Source organism: Scardinius erythrophthalmus, assembly GCF_964197995.2.
Source record: "Scardinius erythrophthalmus genome assembly, chromosome: 20".
NCBI classification, from domain to species: Eukaryota; Metazoa; Chordata; class Actinopteri; order Cypriniformes; family Leuciscidae; genus Scardinius; species Scardinius erythrophthalmus.
This window is the reverse complement of record NC_138240.1, coordinates 20,415,120-20,433,023: the sequence shown is the minus strand read 5'-3', so window position 1 is coordinate 20,433,023 and position 17,904 is coordinate 20,415,120. Positions and strand designations below refer to the sequence as shown.

The 17,904-nt window shown below is 38.5% G+C and overlaps 1 protein-coding gene across 1 annotated transcript; it reads right to left on the bottom strand.

Moving 5' to 3' along the window:
- Positions 1-335: 335 nt before the first annotated feature.
- Positions 336-16,415, bottom strand: piwil1 (piwi-like RNA-mediated gene silencing 1). The gene is made up of 21 exons (XM_081348343.1): positions 16,359-16,415; positions 10,277-10,369; positions 10,088-10,199; positions 9,850-9,978; positions 7,700-7,914; positions 7,478-7,599; positions 7,312-7,392; positions 7,030-7,227; positions 6,678-6,786; positions 6,469-6,595; positions 4,079-4,196; positions 3,884-3,998; positions 3,605-3,792; positions 3,455-3,527; positions 3,173-3,373; positions 2,993-3,096; positions 2,598-2,668; positions 1,788-1,941; positions 1,578-1,703; positions 1,151-1,298; positions 336-1,049 (listed from the first exon to the last, which is right to left on the bottom strand). Exons 2-21 carry the CDS (start codon positions 10,343-10,345, stop codon positions 933-935), a joined length of 2,577 nt encoding a protein of 858 aa, XP_081204469.1. The 5' UTR covers positions 10,346-10,369; positions 16,359-16,415; the 3' UTR covers positions 336-932.
- Positions 16,416-17,904: the final 1,489 nt, after the last annotated feature.

The window sequence follows — 17,904 nt, the reverse complement described above, 5'->3', positions numbered from 1 at the left end:
AGTCAATGAACTTGTATGTCAAGACTCATTCTTCTTAGATATTAGATTCAATAAATTACTTTGAATGTGTTTGATGTCTGCATTAAGATGTAAGATAAATAAGATTTCTATGCGACTCAATGGAGTATTGGGTTTAACTGAGCCTCCATGCGCCGCCTGCAGTTACTCTCTCATAGTAAACCGTTAGAAGTGAAATTTGAAAATTCATGACATTCACGCCAATGTTTTCCGAAATGGTATATTGAATTCCCATTAATGCCATCGTTTTCTCAAATCACTTGCACTGTACCCCGTGGTACTAATTATTTTTTTGATTAATTTAAGTTTTAACAAAAACAGCAAGCCATAGGAACTTGAGCTTTATTCTTTTCGAATCAGTGCCCTGCAATAAGACTCAATCCTGATGCATTTCAACAACACATCAATACTTTATTTTTCTCATCTTTAGCTCTTTCCAATATTTCTGATTTACATGGAAATTTTTCCTTTTTCAATCGCTACCATTTAATTGTGTGAAACACGAAAACCATACATTAATGAATGCAGTACATGAACGCTTAAGACATTCACTACAAATGTAACTCTTCATCTTTTATATTGGAAACTAGAAAATAAATGTTTACTTCAATTAACAGCCTCTGAACACAAAACAAGAAATCTGCGATTTGAACAACCCTTTACATAAAACAGGGACTTTATCTTCACAAGACATCAGAACAATAGAAGGGAATATTTAAAAGAAAAAAGTAGGACTATATGCATTTCTCCTTTGCAAACAAACATTTTTGTACCTGCTTCTCTCAAGACATTATATGTAGGAATATAAACAAATGTTATCCTGATAATATACCTTTTCACTCAACTAATTCAACTTAGAAACTAAGAATGGCCGATTTATTCTTCCAGACCCTCCATCTAATCACTTAAGCAGGTTACAGGTAGTACAAGAAGTCATCCAGGTTCATGTTGGGCTCCTTGTGAATGCTCTGCCCAACCAGGAAGGCCAGTTTGTGGGCATACTGACATGGTGCAGGCACTCGGACAATCCCCTTCAGAGTAAGAAGAAAGAGAGCCATGAAGAATACATGAGACGGCACAGTATTGTAGAGCTATTAGCAGTCGTGTGATACTGATCTACATTGGTTGTTACCTGCCAGTTGTAGTACATGTGGCAGAGTTTGTAGGTGAGTCTCTGCATGTGATCTGGCTTGAGGCCACTGTTGTCAAACACCACATTGTAGTGCGTAGGCGAGACACAACCAAAGCGCACAGCCTGACTTACTATGAAGAAATCATACCTGAAAGCAGACGTAGCATTAAGATGAGCGGTTTGCATTATTGTACTAATACTAAATGGATAATAGGCTATCTGGAGAGTTTTTAAAACCTTTATGATCTGCACAAATAAATGTGTAATGCCAAGTGTCCATTCAAAACAAATCCATATAATCACAAAATAAATCTGTATGGCAGTATATATCAGTTTTTTCCTGTGGTATTGAATATCAATATATTTTAAGGTACTGTATTGAAGTTATAAATTCCAATATCGTGATGACAGTAGAATCTATACACACCACTCTGGACGAGTGACCTCAGTGTCAATGACTGTTCCAGGAGGAGGGTTGGCAATTTTGCCATCAATCCGGGCAAAGAATCTGGAGCTGATGCGCTTTTTCACCACCACAACTGTCAGCTTGGGCCTGGATGCAAAACAAAAATGTGAATACAACCAAGGAAATTCAACATCCCCATAGTGTGAATGTGTCTGCATAAGTGTGGCTTACTCGTAATCTTGCCCCATGGTCTTGATGGACTGCATGATCTGAGGAACTTCATAGTCCACCACGCTCTGCAGCATGCCGTCTCCAACTCCATCTCGGTACACGATGATGCGCGAGGGCAGGGAATTGTTGCATTTCAGATAGGCCTTCAGAGCAGCTAAAGAGACACACAGCTTCAGTATAGGGATGATGTATTTTGTAAGCAAACTTGCAATTTCGCATCATCACCCTGGTGATGAAAAACTAAATTTGAATTCTTGCATTTTGAGCACGATAACCTTCACAAATTTTAAAGCCTAAATAGAATAGGCAGAAGTATAAAGCTAAAGTTAAAGTTAGTCTATGAATTAAGATTTTAGAAATGAACCCCCACTAAGTTTCCAACAACTCTTTCAATCTCATTTAAAATCTATAAGTTGGAATGTTTGAGAGAGAGAATAGTTTGCAAAACCATAAACAAAGCTGTGAAAGTAGACCAGCAAGTATTGGAGTTCTCCTTTTCTGTGGAATGAAGTTTAATGTCACCAACAAACTCTGTAGTGCCATTCAACTACTTGTTAGCAACTGCCTTTTTCAGAAGTAAAAATAATTAATTAATTAAAAAAAAAATTACTGATGTATTTTGTTGTATTTAATATCTTGAGATTGTGTTAATCATAAACCTTATTTCAGGCATTTAACCAAAAACCCACCAGACTCATTTAAAGTCAAACAGATTTGGAATGACACAGCGAGTTAATTTAAGTTATTTTAAGAAAAGGCAAAGCAGCAAGGTGAAACTAATAACCAAAATATTTTTTTAACATTTCACACCTTGCAACGACCCTTTCAGTGCATCGATGATCTCCTGACCACGGTTTTGCAAGACACACTTGGAGAACCACCTGAAAAGAAAACAAAAGTGACACTATACAACAATTCTATACAGCCACATAATCTGATTCTGAAATCTTTTAACTACAGAATTATTCATGACAACAGTATTATTTTCACTAAGAAATCCTATCTAGTCCACCAATAACCAAAATGCAAGGTTCCCTTCTAACTCAAAACTCGACTTTCACCTACTTCAAATGTTTAGCAGATTGCTGAAAAACATTCACAGTAAGACTTTTGTTTCATTGCCTAACCAGTCCAACATTATGTTGAGCACAGAATTTTAAGCTTATATTTGTTTAAACAGTGCCGTCTTCAAATCATTATGTTACCTGGACATGCCGTGGTTCAGACTGGCCACCAGTGCTCCGATGGATCTCTTCCCAGCAGCGGTGTCATGGTAACAGTCTATGCCTACGATCATCAGCTGCTTGAGCTGAAAGACAAAGATTAAGTTTGGAATCGGACACTTGGCACAAGCCAACAGAGCCACAGTCATTTGAGTGTCTTACGGGGATTTCTACACTCCACAGCTCTCCTCCCATTTTGCAGTTCATCTGCAAAGCAATCTTGGTGGCCACAGTCATAAGCGCTTGAGGTTTGCTGATGGTGCGAGACACCACACACTGGCTGGGAGTGGGGCAGTCCACACACAGGAACTTTTTCACACAGTCATACTTGTCCTTTCGATTGGTGGGCAGGATGACAACCACCTATGGAAGGCACAGAAGCAGTTTGAAACAAAAGCTCAGTCTGGATATCAAATGGTGCATGAATGTGATTGCTAGTCTCACCATCTGTGTTTCACGTGATACGTTCTGTTGCAGGGCTCTTAGGAGAGATTCCTGACGATCCTCGTACTCAATCCTGCTTGGGCAGGAAATGCTTATTAACATGAAAATTGAATGGAAAATTTTGGACATTCAATGTTTCACACAACTCACATGATGGCCCTCTGCATGCGGATTCCCATTGGCCCAGCCACTCTGTTGAGAGTTTGGAGCAGAGATTGGGCAACTTCTGCATTCCGGCGTGTGTAGAACATCAGCCAGTTGTCCAGATTTATGCAGCTTATCAGAGGGAGACCTCTCATCTCTTTAGACCAGTCAGCTGCCCATGGATTATACTCATACTAAGAGATAAAAAAGAAAGAAAACAATCAAGCCTTCAATGAAACTGTTACGTTATGAGTGCCTTTTGGGATGTGAAACTCTCTGTCTTACCGCTCTGCCTCCTTGTATAATCCTCTCAGAGGGCAGAACTCTTCCATTCAGACTCAGCAGTCGGTTCTCAAAGCTCAGACCCCAAGTAGTAAGTTCGTTTTGCACGTCTCCATTTCTAGTGTATGTGAGAACCAATAAAATATATAAATACTCATAATTAAAAAACAAAACACATCAATAGGGCTGGTATAGAACCTGTCGATGTTGGAGATTAAGCGGTTAATTCTGCTCTCTCTCTGTTCAGGACTCAGCCTTGTGTGCGAGGCAAGATCCTTCATGATGTTGAAATCAGCTCGCATCTTATCTGTCAAACCTTCAAGGCAAACAAATGCATACAGGTCAGGGAGTTGTTTACACTTGAAAACAAAACTTAAATGCGTTTCATATTTTACTCTATGTCTATTAGTTTTGAGGTCATCACCTTTTACCTTGAGGTAAATGAAACAGTCTCTAAAACAAAAATTTCCCCTTCACCTTAATATAAATACCACCTGCCATTGACTTTAAGCAAGTAGCAAATCATTTACTGAGTAGGTACTGAAATTTAATAAAGAACAAACCTTCAAACATTAAAATAATATGTTCTATATAGTATGAATGATATATGGATGCACTGCATTAGCCATGTTGTCACATGACTTATAGGGTCGCATTGCTTCACTGCACTTCACAAATCCTCTCTCGTTGTCGTGTAGCGCACAGCATCTTCTCGACATGATGCTATCCAGTATCCACAGAAATCAGCTGCCGGTTTGAGGGGGTTCAAGTTTTCCCTGGTGTCTGTGCGCGCAATAAGTAGGCGGGCAATATGCTAATGCTTTGTCTTGACGTCACAACGAAACGGCTTATGACTTGTTTTAAAAACGATTTATTTCATTGACTCAGTCGACTCTTTTTTTGAAAGACAATAACTTTATATACGGTGCACTTTGAGATTTAAAACTTTGCAGGATGTTTTCATTCACTTAGGGGCTGTTTACACCTGGCCACTTCATGCGTTTTCTCAGATCGGATAGCTTTCTGATTCATCAGAGCGATTCCATTTACACCTGGTCACATAAATGTGTTTTTGTGAAACGAATTTAAATCCGATCTTCAATTCCCGCGCAATATATACAGATGTAAAGGAGTGCACGTCACCGAAAGCAACAGATATGAGCTGCATTTTATTGATCATCAGCTAAAATTTCAAAATCAAAGACCGCAATAAGAGAGAGCGGCAACAGCCCTGGTAAGATCATTTCGTTTCTTTACTTTTAATGATGATGATTGTGTGTTAAGCGCCTGCGACTTACTTTCACTTTGATTTGCGATAGTTTGCACGTTGGCTTAATGAATATATGCTCAGCTTCTCATCTGCGGTGATGCGTGTTCCAGTAGCGTCGTCATATCTGCAGGCTATAACATATAGCCTATAACACGCTCTCACACGTTTATTTTTTTAGCATTTTTGGGAGGAGTACAATTTACATATGTGGTTTCAACAACCAGACGCATTTACACTTGTCCAGTTTCATCTGGAATGCGGCCCAGACCACCTCCTGAAGTGGTTTGAGCAATCGGATTCAAATCCGTCTCAAATGCGTTTCGGAGGGCATTTACACCTTGTCTTTTCACGATCGGATAGCTATCCAATCTGAGAAAACGCATGAAGTGGCCAGGTGTAAACAGCCCCTTAGAGATATGTTACACAATACATGAAAGGTCATTTTCAAACATCCATTCTAGGGGCACTTTAAAAGCGAACCAAAGGAAGAAACGTTTATAATGAGTGAAGATTTGGAAAAAAGAAACAAGAGATTCCATGTCCAGTGGAATAACTAATTGAATATTGTTAAATTTGCTGATAATCGTGTGACTAGATCGCAAAACAATAATACAAAGCCGCCAAAGCTTACATTTATGGGCTCACGCACAACTCTCTCATTTGTCATGAATCCAAACGTTTCCATGGCTCCGATGTTAAACATTTAATTGCTAACCTATTATTTCTTTTGTAAACAAAGCTTTCTGAGTCCTGCGAATCGTTTTATGCTCCCGCAACCCGCACACACACAAGTGCATTACCGCCCGTGCCCGGCCATCAAATCTAGTCCCGCGCCGCACTATGTTACGTTGGGTTCCGCGGGAGTGCAGGTCTCTACATTTCACATGCCTCACAGATAATTCATTAGGATGACATAAAATAGTGTGATCAAAAAAATAGTGTAATACACAAAATAGTGTGTACAGTAATTTATTAGCTGATGTAATTTATATGATTCGTGAATCTCTGGATGGTGAAAACGACATCTCCCATCATTCCACTCTCCTTCATAGCGTCATCAAGCTTCGTCTTTGTTATCGTTTTAAAAATGCGACCTCTGGCGGTGAAAACAAATTGTACCTTTAAATTTCTAAAAGTCAAATTCAAGTACTTCTAGCATTAAGCACCTTGTACAAACCCTGATTGCAATAAACTACAGGATACTGGCTATTAAAAAATGATGAGTCCATTTTTATGGCTAATGCAGTGCATCCAGATACATCACATGACAGAAAACGGCACTCTTCAAACCATTTTAATGAGTTTTTAAAAGACCTACCTGTGAGGTAGCAGAACTCTGGAACAAGCATGGCAGGTCCCGGTGGAGGCCGTCCTGCAGGGCCAAGTCTCTTCACATGACTAACCAGAAGAGCCTGGTTGCCATCTGTTATGTCCAGACCATATTGCTGGAGAGGAGGAGAGTGACTTGAGTACAACCATAAAATTCTGCAACTGGTGTCAAAATAATTCCCTATATTATTAAGCTACCGTTTTGAAGTAGTTCTTAAACGAGATCTCTGTATCTCCCTTCTTGAATGTGTTGTTAGGGGTATGATCCCAGGCAATGTCATCGATCCTGTATGTCTTGTTATTGTACCTATAAATAATCATTTATTAAACACCATTAGTTTGTACATTCTCACGTTAAACCACTTTTACAAATTATATAAATACTTTTCAAGTATTAAATCCATCCAAGAAAAACTCACATTTATATTTCAAAATTGTAATATTTCAAAATAAGACTGATTTATTGTATTTTTGATCAAATAAATCCAGCCTTGGTGAGGATAAAAGACTTTTGACCGGCAGACTATATGTAAGTGTATGCTCATTTTACTTGGTCAGAATGATCAGGCCCACAAGCTCCTTTGTGCAGGCTTCAGCGAATCGCTGGTCTCCACACTGCTGCCTCAGACTGTACATGAAGTCAAGGACCGTCTCACTGCGCAGAACCTTGTGGCTCACATCAGTGCACAGCATGATGCTTGACTCATACTGAAGGATGGTGGTCGTAAAGCCAGGCCAAATTGTCAACCTGCAAACAGATATGGTCCATTGTACAATCATTCTCCAGCAGCGGGTATGTGTGCACAGACACACAACACACTTCTCTCATAACCTGTGCTGGGGAATGTTGAATGGATCATCAGGATTGTAGTAATGGCGTCCGATCTGCTGCATGTTTAGTATCCTCAGGATTCTACAACACAAAATAAACAGGACTGGAAGTTTAAACACCTCATACATAACAGCCGTATTTCAAACAGAGTGAATTCTGTGATTACCTCCTGAAGAGGATGTTGTAAAACTGCAGGCATACAGGAGAGGATGGCGGGAGTTCATTGGTCAGTGTGACAGTGATCTCAACCTTCTCCCCATTTCTGGTCTCACTGCACAGGACTGTCTCCTACGGGCAAATCAACTTATTGACCATCAAATCAAATCCACACTCCAAAGCCTCACAAAAAGCAATTAAATTAAATAATGAGCACAATGTAAAAACATACAGTATTGTGCAGTTTGTTTGGGAGGAAGAGAATTGCTCCATCAAAGGTATGTGCTTTGCCCAGAGTCTCCTCATGCTGGAAAAGCAAAGCCGAGCGCAGGCGTCGGGACTCCATAGGTGGCTTGTAGTCCACGTGGTACTGATACAGAGCCCACAGAGGCCGTGAAATCAGGCGCATGAAATTGGCCCTCAGCTCAATGGCAGTGCCTGAAACACCTGTCACAGGAAGAGATTCAAATCTAATATCACACATTAATACAACTGAACACCAGAACATGAATGTGGGAAATATACACTACCATTCAATGGTTGAAGTAAAGTAAGACTTTTTATTACTTTTGAAAGAATTCTCTTTATGCTCATCAAGGCTGCATTTATTTGATCAAAAATACAGTAAAAATAGTAATGTTGTAAAATGTTTAAAATACAAAAATGTTTTCTATTTTATTTAGGGGTGTCCATGGTTAACCGATTAACCGATTAACCGTTAAAAATTGCGTAACCGAGTGAAACATTTTGCTCGGTTAAGTGGCGTCAATGGTGTGCATTGAATTTAGTTGTAATACATTTTTGCACCGCCAGAGACCGCTAGACCAGTTTTCTAATATGAAGCGGGCAAAGAAAGCGCGCGTCCGAGAATGAAGGCTGTGCGCGAGCCAGAAACAAATATAGTCAGTCAGTATCCGCGCCACTGATCGCAGCACAATAATATCTGTCTGCAGAGCCGCAGAGCCACAGCTTTACACCAGCAGTTTTACCCCGCGCATGCGCAGTTTCATCACAACAGTTTTACCCGCAGAGTCCGTTTACCGTTACATTAACCCATACAATTTGTATTATGCATTTCCTAAACATGTACTTGCTAATCAAACACTTTATATGAACAAACTACTAATCTATAAAACACAATCGGTCTTCCGACCTTTTACTGTGTTGATATGCGCGAGGGAGAGAGAGCAATACAGCGCTCGTGTTGTTTGAAGGCGGTGAGAGTGCGCGCGCGCGCGGCCGGGGCTCTCTCACTGTTTGTTCTTATGCGCCCTGTCCACTGATCTAAATAATTAGTTGTTACGACGACTTATTTGTTCCCTCGTTTTAATAAATCGTGGACACGTTGAACTATTTCCCTCCCTCATTTTGATTTAACGTGGCCAAAAACAGTTTGATACTATTAATTAGTGAATGCTAAAGACCTATATTTTGTGAATTGGTGAATATTCAGGTGAATTATTTCGTGGCCACGAATTAATAATAATTATTAAACTGTTTTTCGTCCCTGTGAAGATAGCTCTTCAGTGAAGGCCGACTACAGCTTTTTATTCCTTTTTTTTTTGTGAATTGGTGAATATTTATCAGTATCAGGTGAATTGTTGTGGCCACGAATTAATAATACCTCAGCACGTTTTACAAGCCCCTTCTCGATCGCAGCGGCAACGAGCACTTTGATCACTTGATTTAAAAAACAAAACATTTCAGCGCTAGATCGCCTAAAAAAAAAAAAAAAAAACGAACGAACGAAATGAATGCTCTGCTAGTTAACTGAAGATGTTTTGTTTATTTGTATTGGTATTCATGCCGCGAGATGTTTCAAAAGTGGTGACAATATCGACCTTAGAAAATAGTGGTGGGGACATGTCCCACCCGCAAATTTTGCCTATCTCGGGGTTGCGGCGCGCACACTATGGTTAACCGAGTATTAACCGCTAAGGGCCTCGGTTAACGGTTAATGAAAAACTTGAAAACGTGCAGCCCTAATTTTATTATATTTTATGATGTAATTTTGTCCTGTGCTTGCCAAGCTGAATTTTCAGCATCATTACTCCAGTCTTCAGTGTCACAAGATCCTGCAGAAATGATTCTAATATGATGATTTGCAGCTCAAGAAACATTTCTTTTCATCATTAATGTTAAAACAGTTTTGCTGCTTGATACTTTTGTGGATATAAAGTTTAAAACATTTAAATTGAATTTTTTTAAAAATAATTTTGTCATTTGAACTGAAATATTCCCATATCTAAAGGATTCATCTAACTTAATCTAATTTATAATCAAGTAGAAATTATTAAACAGACTCAAATCAAGAAACCAGTGCCAATACCAACCCTGACATTTGCAAAGGGGCAAAAATGCTCATTAACATTTTGGTGTTACCTGATTTGGACTCTTTCACATGTTCCATGAGCTGGCGAGTGTGGACACCAGAATCATGGAAATCCCGCCTGCGCCCACCTCTCTCCCCTATCTTTACCTGCTGAAAGCCTGCCGAAATCTGGAGCATCACTACAGGAAGAAACAAGGTAAAGACCAAGAAATGGGGTTTGTGAATGTTATAGTACACTATAGCACAGTACAGAGTATATATTTCCACTTGTTGCTCTAATGCACTAACCTTCTTCAGACATTGCTCCAGGTGCAGGTTTCTGTCTCCCTCTGCCCACCAGCTGTCCTTCAGGTGGAGTGGGCATAACAGGCTTTGCAGCCTCTTGTGATAATGGTGGTTGCTGCAGATGAATTGGAATATTAACACGTTTATTTCAATTAAGTTTTATCATATTCAAATAATTATAAATAAACTCACCGCGCCAGGAGCAGCAGGCTCCTGACCACGGCCTCTGCCTCTTGATCTCGCTCTTGCTCGTCCCGTCATTTTGAAGACTTCCAATTCAAAGTGCTGTAAACAAGTATAGTTATAATCACCATTAGGGATGCTCCGATCAGGATTTCTGCAGCCGATACAGACTACCGATTTCTTGTCATCATGATCAGCCGATACCGATCCTTAAAGCTTAATAGAAGCCAGGGCTCGACAATAAGGACTGCCCGATGGCCCGGGGCCAGCGTGAAAGACACTCGGGCCAGTTGACGGATCAGTCACTTGCCCAAACGGGCCAGTGCTGCATCTTCACAAAAGTTAATAATTTGCACCTTTTTAAGCATTGTCAATATAAAAATTCAACTGCACCTAGAAGCGAAGCGAAAGTAACTGCGTTTTATTAATAACCTTTGTACCTTTAATATGAACCAATGAATATTATATTCACGTAAAGACAATGCAGTGTTTTATTTTTTACATTTGCAGGGCTCGCAAAATTTCAAAAAAGTTTTGGTAGCCCGAAATGAATTTTACTAGCCCATATAATTGTTGTACATTATTGGTTAGGAGTCAAAACAATGAATCAAAACCTTTTTCAAAACACAAATATCAACAAATATGCATCTGGTTCTAACTGAACTGAAATTTGTGTGACCAGTATGGAACAGGAATCAGTCTGTGTCGGTGGCTCAGCCCCCAATGAGGGTATGATAAAAAAAAAAAAAAAAAAAAAAATTTAACTCTTTAGTTTAGGGTCTAATACTCGCTATTAACTAGTTTTATAAACATGCAGATGGCAGGGTATTTTCATCACTGAGGTCCCGAATGTGAGATATGCTAGTTAGGGGGGTTCAGGGGCACCCCCGAGAAAATTTTGATTTCTCTGATCTACATATAGGGTTGGGTACCGAAACTCGGTTCCAATAGGGAACCGATTCCGACGTAAACGGTAGTAACCAGACCGAATAAGAACGAAACTTTCGGTGCCTGACGTTTTTTACCGCCCCCTATAAAACATCTCACGGCACGAATGATCCAATAATAAAACATCTCCAGTTAACCAGCAGAGCATTCATTTAGTTCGTTTGTTACATAAGAGATCTAGCGCTGAAATGTGTTATTTTTTTTTTAAATCAAGTGATCAAAGTGCTCGTTGCCGCTGCGATCAGTGGTGCGGATACAGTGTTTTCTCTTGTGGCTCGCGCACACCGCACTGCACTCGGACACGCGCTTCAATCATAGACTGTAAAAAATAGGCTTCAATACGTTGCGGAGATCGATCTATTTATGAGGCGCCGACCGTCTATGATTATGTGCGCGGAGACTTTGTGTGTGTGCTCGCGTCTCAGATGAGTTTGTGCGCGGAGAGTTTGTGTGTGTGTGCTCGCGTCTCAGATGAGTATGTGCGCGGAGAGTTCTGCGCGTCTCGTGTGTGTAGAGTTTGCGTGTGTGTGCGTGAGCGACTTTAGATGTGACGTTGTGCATTTCATATGTATTAGTTTGAGCATTCAGCAGTATACATGTATGTGTGACTACTTAGTAGGCTATATGTATGCAAGGGTTTCATATGTGCGTGAATGAAGTTTGAAAAATATAAATATAAATATATATATATATATATATAAGTCTCACAAAATATAATGGAAACAAAGTGTCCCTGCTTGATATTCAACCACTGATGAGCATAATCGTAAAAAAAAAAAAAATAAATAAAAAAAAAAAAGATACGAATGCGGATTAGAACCCAAAACCTCTGACACGCTTGAGTAAAGTTCAAGTTCAGCTGCAAGTTTTTAATGCCAACTGCAAATCTTGCATATCATGTATGAAGTAGGCTATATCAATATCAAGTATATTTATATGAGGCTATACTGTGTGTGTTAAATATTTCTGCTCAGTGTCAGATATTTCTGTTTTGTAAAACTCATAATATGAGAAGACAAAATTTTGATCTTAACTCAAGTGTTTTCGGCTAAATCAGTAGCCTTTTAAACGGCACAATTTTTCATTTAATCAGAAAATCTTTTTCAGAAAATCACACACACACACACACACACACACACACACACACACACACAGGTATTATTTTTTGATAAAGTGTGTGTGGTTTAGTTTTCTTAAGTACCGTTTCAAGAACCGTTTAAGCACCGGAACCGTTTGAAAAATACAGAGTAGGTACTGGTATCGGATAAAACCCAACCAATACCCAACCCTATCTACATATGTGCATTTTAAGATGTTTTGAAGGCCAAAAAAATTGGATAACAATAGCTTTAAAACCATGTAAGGGGGCAGCTGATTATTTTTCTCTCCTCATCAGCATCACACTCCTATTCTCTTTGTTTTTCTCTTGCTCTGTCTCTTCCCCTCCTAAAGCTGAGCTTTGACTGATATAGGCTTTTCATTTTTGTCTGTCAGTGAAGAAAGAAAAACATAGGGTCAACTGATAGATTGATTTATGAATCATTTTCTCAGATGCATTAATTTATTGAGAGTTACGAAAGCTAGGTATCCAAACTAAGTTTATTAAATTCATTCACAATATGTACACATTCATTATTGATCTTATTCCTAATACAGGGCCGTAGACAGGGCTTTATAATCAAAGAGGTCATACATTTAAGGTTATTAGGGGGTTCAAATTTTTTATTTCTCTGATATGTCCATTTCAAGACGTTTGAAGGCCAAAAAAGGATAAGAAATAGCTTTAAAACCATGTCAGCAGGCAGTAGATGATACCTGCTCTCACTTCTTATCCATCGCTCTTTCTTTTTCTCTCAGTCTCCTCATCTTGCCCTGTCTCTTCCCCATCTAAAGCTGAACTTTTTTAATTTACTGAAGGCTACAAATTGTATATTAATTCTCAACATGTACACATTTATTATTAATCTTGTGCCTATGATGAAAACGGCTTTGTTAATGCTAATGTCCCTTCACAATGACAGTAAACTAATTATTAGTCACATTACATAGGCCTATTTTCAGTTCAAAATGGCGAAATTTGACAAAAGTGTATTCATTTGCCTGATTATTTTTGTCATTCGTTTCAGATTTATGACCTAAAAAAGCTGTCAAATATAAAAAGTGTTTAGTTTAGCTACTTGCATCTTATCTCGCACTTGACCGTAAACTGAAGCGTTGAGTCGCTCTGCTCAAAATCGCGCTCAGCAGCTTTTGTGTATATAAAGCCCGCCTACTTTGATTTGATTGGTCATCTCAAATATTCTGACATTGACGAGCACCACAGACGAATGAGTGACAGACGCAGACCAATGAGACTCAGATGAACACTCTCAAGCCGCTTGTCCACCAGCGTCCGATAAATTTTTGTTCCGACGCGATGCCTGTGACGTTTTCGCTACTTGGACAATGAACAAGAAACACAAAGGGCAATGCCTGTATTATGAAACCATAGCAACGCCCATACACAAATTCTCGCCGCCGAGTTTCCATTGGCTGCTGCCCCGCGTTTTGATGCTCTCATTTGCATAAAGTATCCACCGAGATACTTTTTTGCAGCGCCGCTGTTGACCAAATCGACGCGACGCGACCCATTATGCTTTGCGGGGGCGTTTTTGCTGCCTGACGTAGTTCCATAGGAAATGAATGGGCTTTGGCGTCGCGTCAGAAATCGAGACGCTGATGGACAAGCGGCTTCACACACACTTTCTGACGTGCGCTCTGCTCGGCGCTGCGGATTGAAGATGAAGAACGCGCTGAATCTGATTATAACAAGACTGAAGCGAACACTATTTCAGACAGCCCGTCGGGCAGGCTGGTTATGCATTTTGGTAGCCCGACTGGAAAACACAATAGCCCCGGGACGTCGGGCAGGCGATTTTGCAAGCCCTGATTTGATAATAGGGCTGGGCGATATGGCCTAAAAAAAATCCCTGATTTTTTTCACAAAAAACAAGTTTTAACATAATTTTCTTAGTTTTAACATAAAATACTTCACCCAAAAATTAAAATTAGTCCATGATTTACTCACCCTGAAGCCATCCTAGGTGTATATGACATTCTTCTTTCAGATAAATACAATCGGAGTTATATAAAAAAATGTCCTGGCTCTTCCAAGCTTTAAAATGGAGGTCAATGGATATATATATTTTTTTAAATAACTAAAATAACTAGCTTCCGGCAGACTGCCGTCCGCAAGTCAACTTGTGCCAAAAGAGTAGCCCTTGAACTTGATGCACAACGTAATGACGAACACTGTTGCCCAGCCCTGTTTGAACCGCGAGATGCGTCAAAGCTTACACTACTCTGATGGACTTCCAACAAAAATATACCCATTGACTCCCATTATAAGGCTTGGAAGAGCCAGGACATTTTTTAATATAACTCCCGATTGTCTTCATCTGAAAGAATAATGTCATATACACCTAGGATGGCTTCAGGGTGAGTAGCCTAAATCATGGGCTAATTTTCATTTTTGGGTGAACTATCCCTTTAATAACTAAATACAACTTTTGATTTTAATAATGTACTAGTAAATGATGAAATTAACATGAACTAGGATTAATAAATGCTGTAGAAGTACTGTTCATTCTTAGTTTTTGTCAACTAAAGTATTTAAGCCTAACTAATGAAAACTTAATGAAACACTTAAGTGTTACTAAATGTTCATTAACTGGAACATGGAGCGATATTTCAAAGTGATTGCCATCATTTTGACTGACAATAAATAGTATTTACATGCTATAAACACTTCAGTAAACACTGCTAATTAGTAATATAAGTGAAAAGGGGAGACAATTAAAATGTATGGCATCGGTGTGGAAACAAACCTAAAAAAGAGGATTTGGGGAGAAAAGGATGAATTATTAAAGCATTCCAGGTAATTAATGGTTTTGTAAATTAAATCGGGAGAGTACACCACAAATATGTGGTATATTTGTCCTTTTTATACTGTTACATCGGAATAAAAAGCGTGAAAAAAAAAATGTATCAGGAGGAAAATAGCTCTTTCCATACATATTCTTGTTATATGTCACATTATTCCAAGCATTACGTTGTTCTTCTGATGTCTGCAAATAGAAAATTAAGGAAAGTGTACAGCTCATTCAAACGAACAAGTATGATTTGCATGCGCAACCTTACGATTTGAAATAATTTGTTTCAGTCTTTGAGTGGAACTTCCCCAAACTGGAAGTGCCTCCCATAATCTAAAACGCAGTAGGCCTATTCTCGGGCCTCGGCACAAAAAAATAAAATAAAAAAATAGGATACTTGCAGAGTAATTTCATCGTCAAAGTTATTATCTACAACCAACTGACACTTTAAGGCTTTATATGCCACGAACAACGAGCTCATTTATATAATGCGTTGAGGATTCTTGCGATATGAATTCAAAAACGTGATTCATCCATGTTCTCGTGCATGGCGCGCAGCGGCCACGTGACATTCAAATCATGTCTTAATTAGGTTTAAACCAGAGAATGTCTGTTTAAATTCAAATTCTTGAATAGTACAACATTAACGTTTATTAACTTAATTTTCCTTGTATATTAAAAAGTGCACTTTTATTGTCAAAGTTATAACGAGTTCTCTGACAAGTTCGCACTTAATGAGTGACGTTATATAGGCCTGTCAAGGCCTGTAAAATGCATAAGCACGGCATAATAGTTTAACGTAAATATCATACACTGTTACTTTATTGTATTTTAAAAGAAATACTAAACCTTATTACTTAATTAAATATTTTATTTTTGTTAATATCTTATAACGTTATTAAGGATTTGCTGCGCTTGCAAAAAAAAGTTTTATTTGCTGAAAAAAGTTAACTTGAACGATTCGAAATGCATATATATCACCTAAATACTTAATGAAAGTGCTCTATCATCGTGTATATGATTTAGTGCAATTGATGTAACGTTAGTAATGACTTGATTGCCAGAAACTGACAAAACATGACAATCTAAATTTGATGGTTTAAGACAGTTTACAAGGTATTTTCATTGTTTATAAGAAAATAAACAATTTAGCAACTGTTAGGAGCAATACACTGTCTAATTATATATGTATAAAGTCATTGAAGTCTTAGAAATCGTCGACTGACTCTTACCCTCTCTTCGATCAGCGCCAAATGACGTTCAATTAACTTCAGTCAGCTCGTTAACCTGATTTCACCTGTATCCCTCCGCCGCTAAATAGATTCATAATTTTTATTAGTTCCTATTTTTCAGAATTCGTCGTGTTCTACAGTATTTTCAAGTCTCAATTACTTATTATTGATAGAAATGCTAGATGAAAATGGAATGGGAAAGGTTGAGGAAAACTATTTTATCTGGAAGGATACAAAAAACTACCTGTTACGGGGGTCACCTGGTCCCGTTAATATGAAAGGCGCACGTAAATCACGTCACTCACCACAAGATGGCGTTCAAATACACAAAACAATTGATTGTTCCAGTCAACACAGAGTGATATCACAATTAAATTTGAGGAAAAACGTGCTTTGAAAATCGTAATATTGACTGATTTCTATTTTCGGAGATGTCTTTAAAAAACGGATTCAGTATTGAGGGTTAAAACTTTCTAAGTTCCTTATAAAACGTTTAAGAAATTATTTACTTTGAATGTATCATTCACTCATCCAAAAGATTTCAGCAGTTACAGAATGTTCCTTTCGTGCTCCTGCGGTGTAAAGGTGTCTGTATCGGCTACATCATCCATCATTTGCTTTGATTTAAGCTAGATCAGAAAAAGATCTGGGATGTACAAAAATAGACGTTGACACAAATGCTGAATGATTTCTCCCTTGATATCTTCAACAACAAAAAAAAGGTCATAGCATGTATCATGAGAGATCTGCCATTTATCAGGCAATGCATCTTGTTTTCACTGCTGTATTGATGCTGCTTTGTGAGGTTTAATACACGATTAATAATGTATGCAACATAATTGCACATTTGGCCCTGATTAATGTTTTTGGATGCAAAAATATATTCCATCAATTAAAGCTGCAAACTTCTTCTTTTTTTTTTTTTTTTTTAGAGTAAGAGTATCCTAGTGAACTCGTATTTTTTTTTTTCTTTCAGAAAGTTTTACAAATGTTAGTTTATGGTTAAAAATAGAATCCAAAAGTAATGTTCCTAAGTTCCAAAGAAAGATTTTTTCCCTAAAAATAACCAATCTGGAACAAAGTGCTAGCTCAATTGTCATCCAGAACATTTCTAAACAAACCAACAAATTCTACATTCTAATAAATGGTATTTGAATTAAGCTCCACTACCTGATAAATGGATTTTCATGTTCTAGTTATTCTTTATTGAATCTCAACCATTGCTTTCTGTTTCATAATGATGTATATGTAGCCCGCCTCTTTTTTGCCTCTCAGACTTTGATGAAAGATTAATGATTCAAATGTTAAGTATTCTGCAACCTCTCTCTCTCTCTCTCTCTCTCTCTCTCTCTCTCTCTCTCTCTCTCTCTCTCTCTCTCCTTTCCAGAGAAGCCTCACACCCTCGTCCATCAGTTTCGCACCCTCATCCTTTGGACTGGGAACTTGGCATCTTGAAGGGCATTTTGGAGGCAGATCTATGGTTGGCTTTCATGTCAAGATCTAAGAATGATTAGTGATTCAGTCCAGTGGGATTCAGCTAGACAGC

Coding starts and splice junctions, on each gene's coding strand:
- piwil1 (XM_081348343.1), bottom strand. CDS start 10,345: ATGACGGGACGAGCAAGAGCGAGATCAAGAGGCAGAGGCCGTGGTCAG. Junction 7,393..7,477: donor TACAACATCCTCTTCAGGAG/GTAATCACAGAA, acceptor TTTGTGTTGTAG/AATCCTGAGGATACTAAACA. Junction 2,669..2,992: donor CTGAACCACGGCATGTCCAG/GTAACATAATGA, acceptor TTTTCTTTTCAG/GTGGTTCTCCAAGTGTGTCT.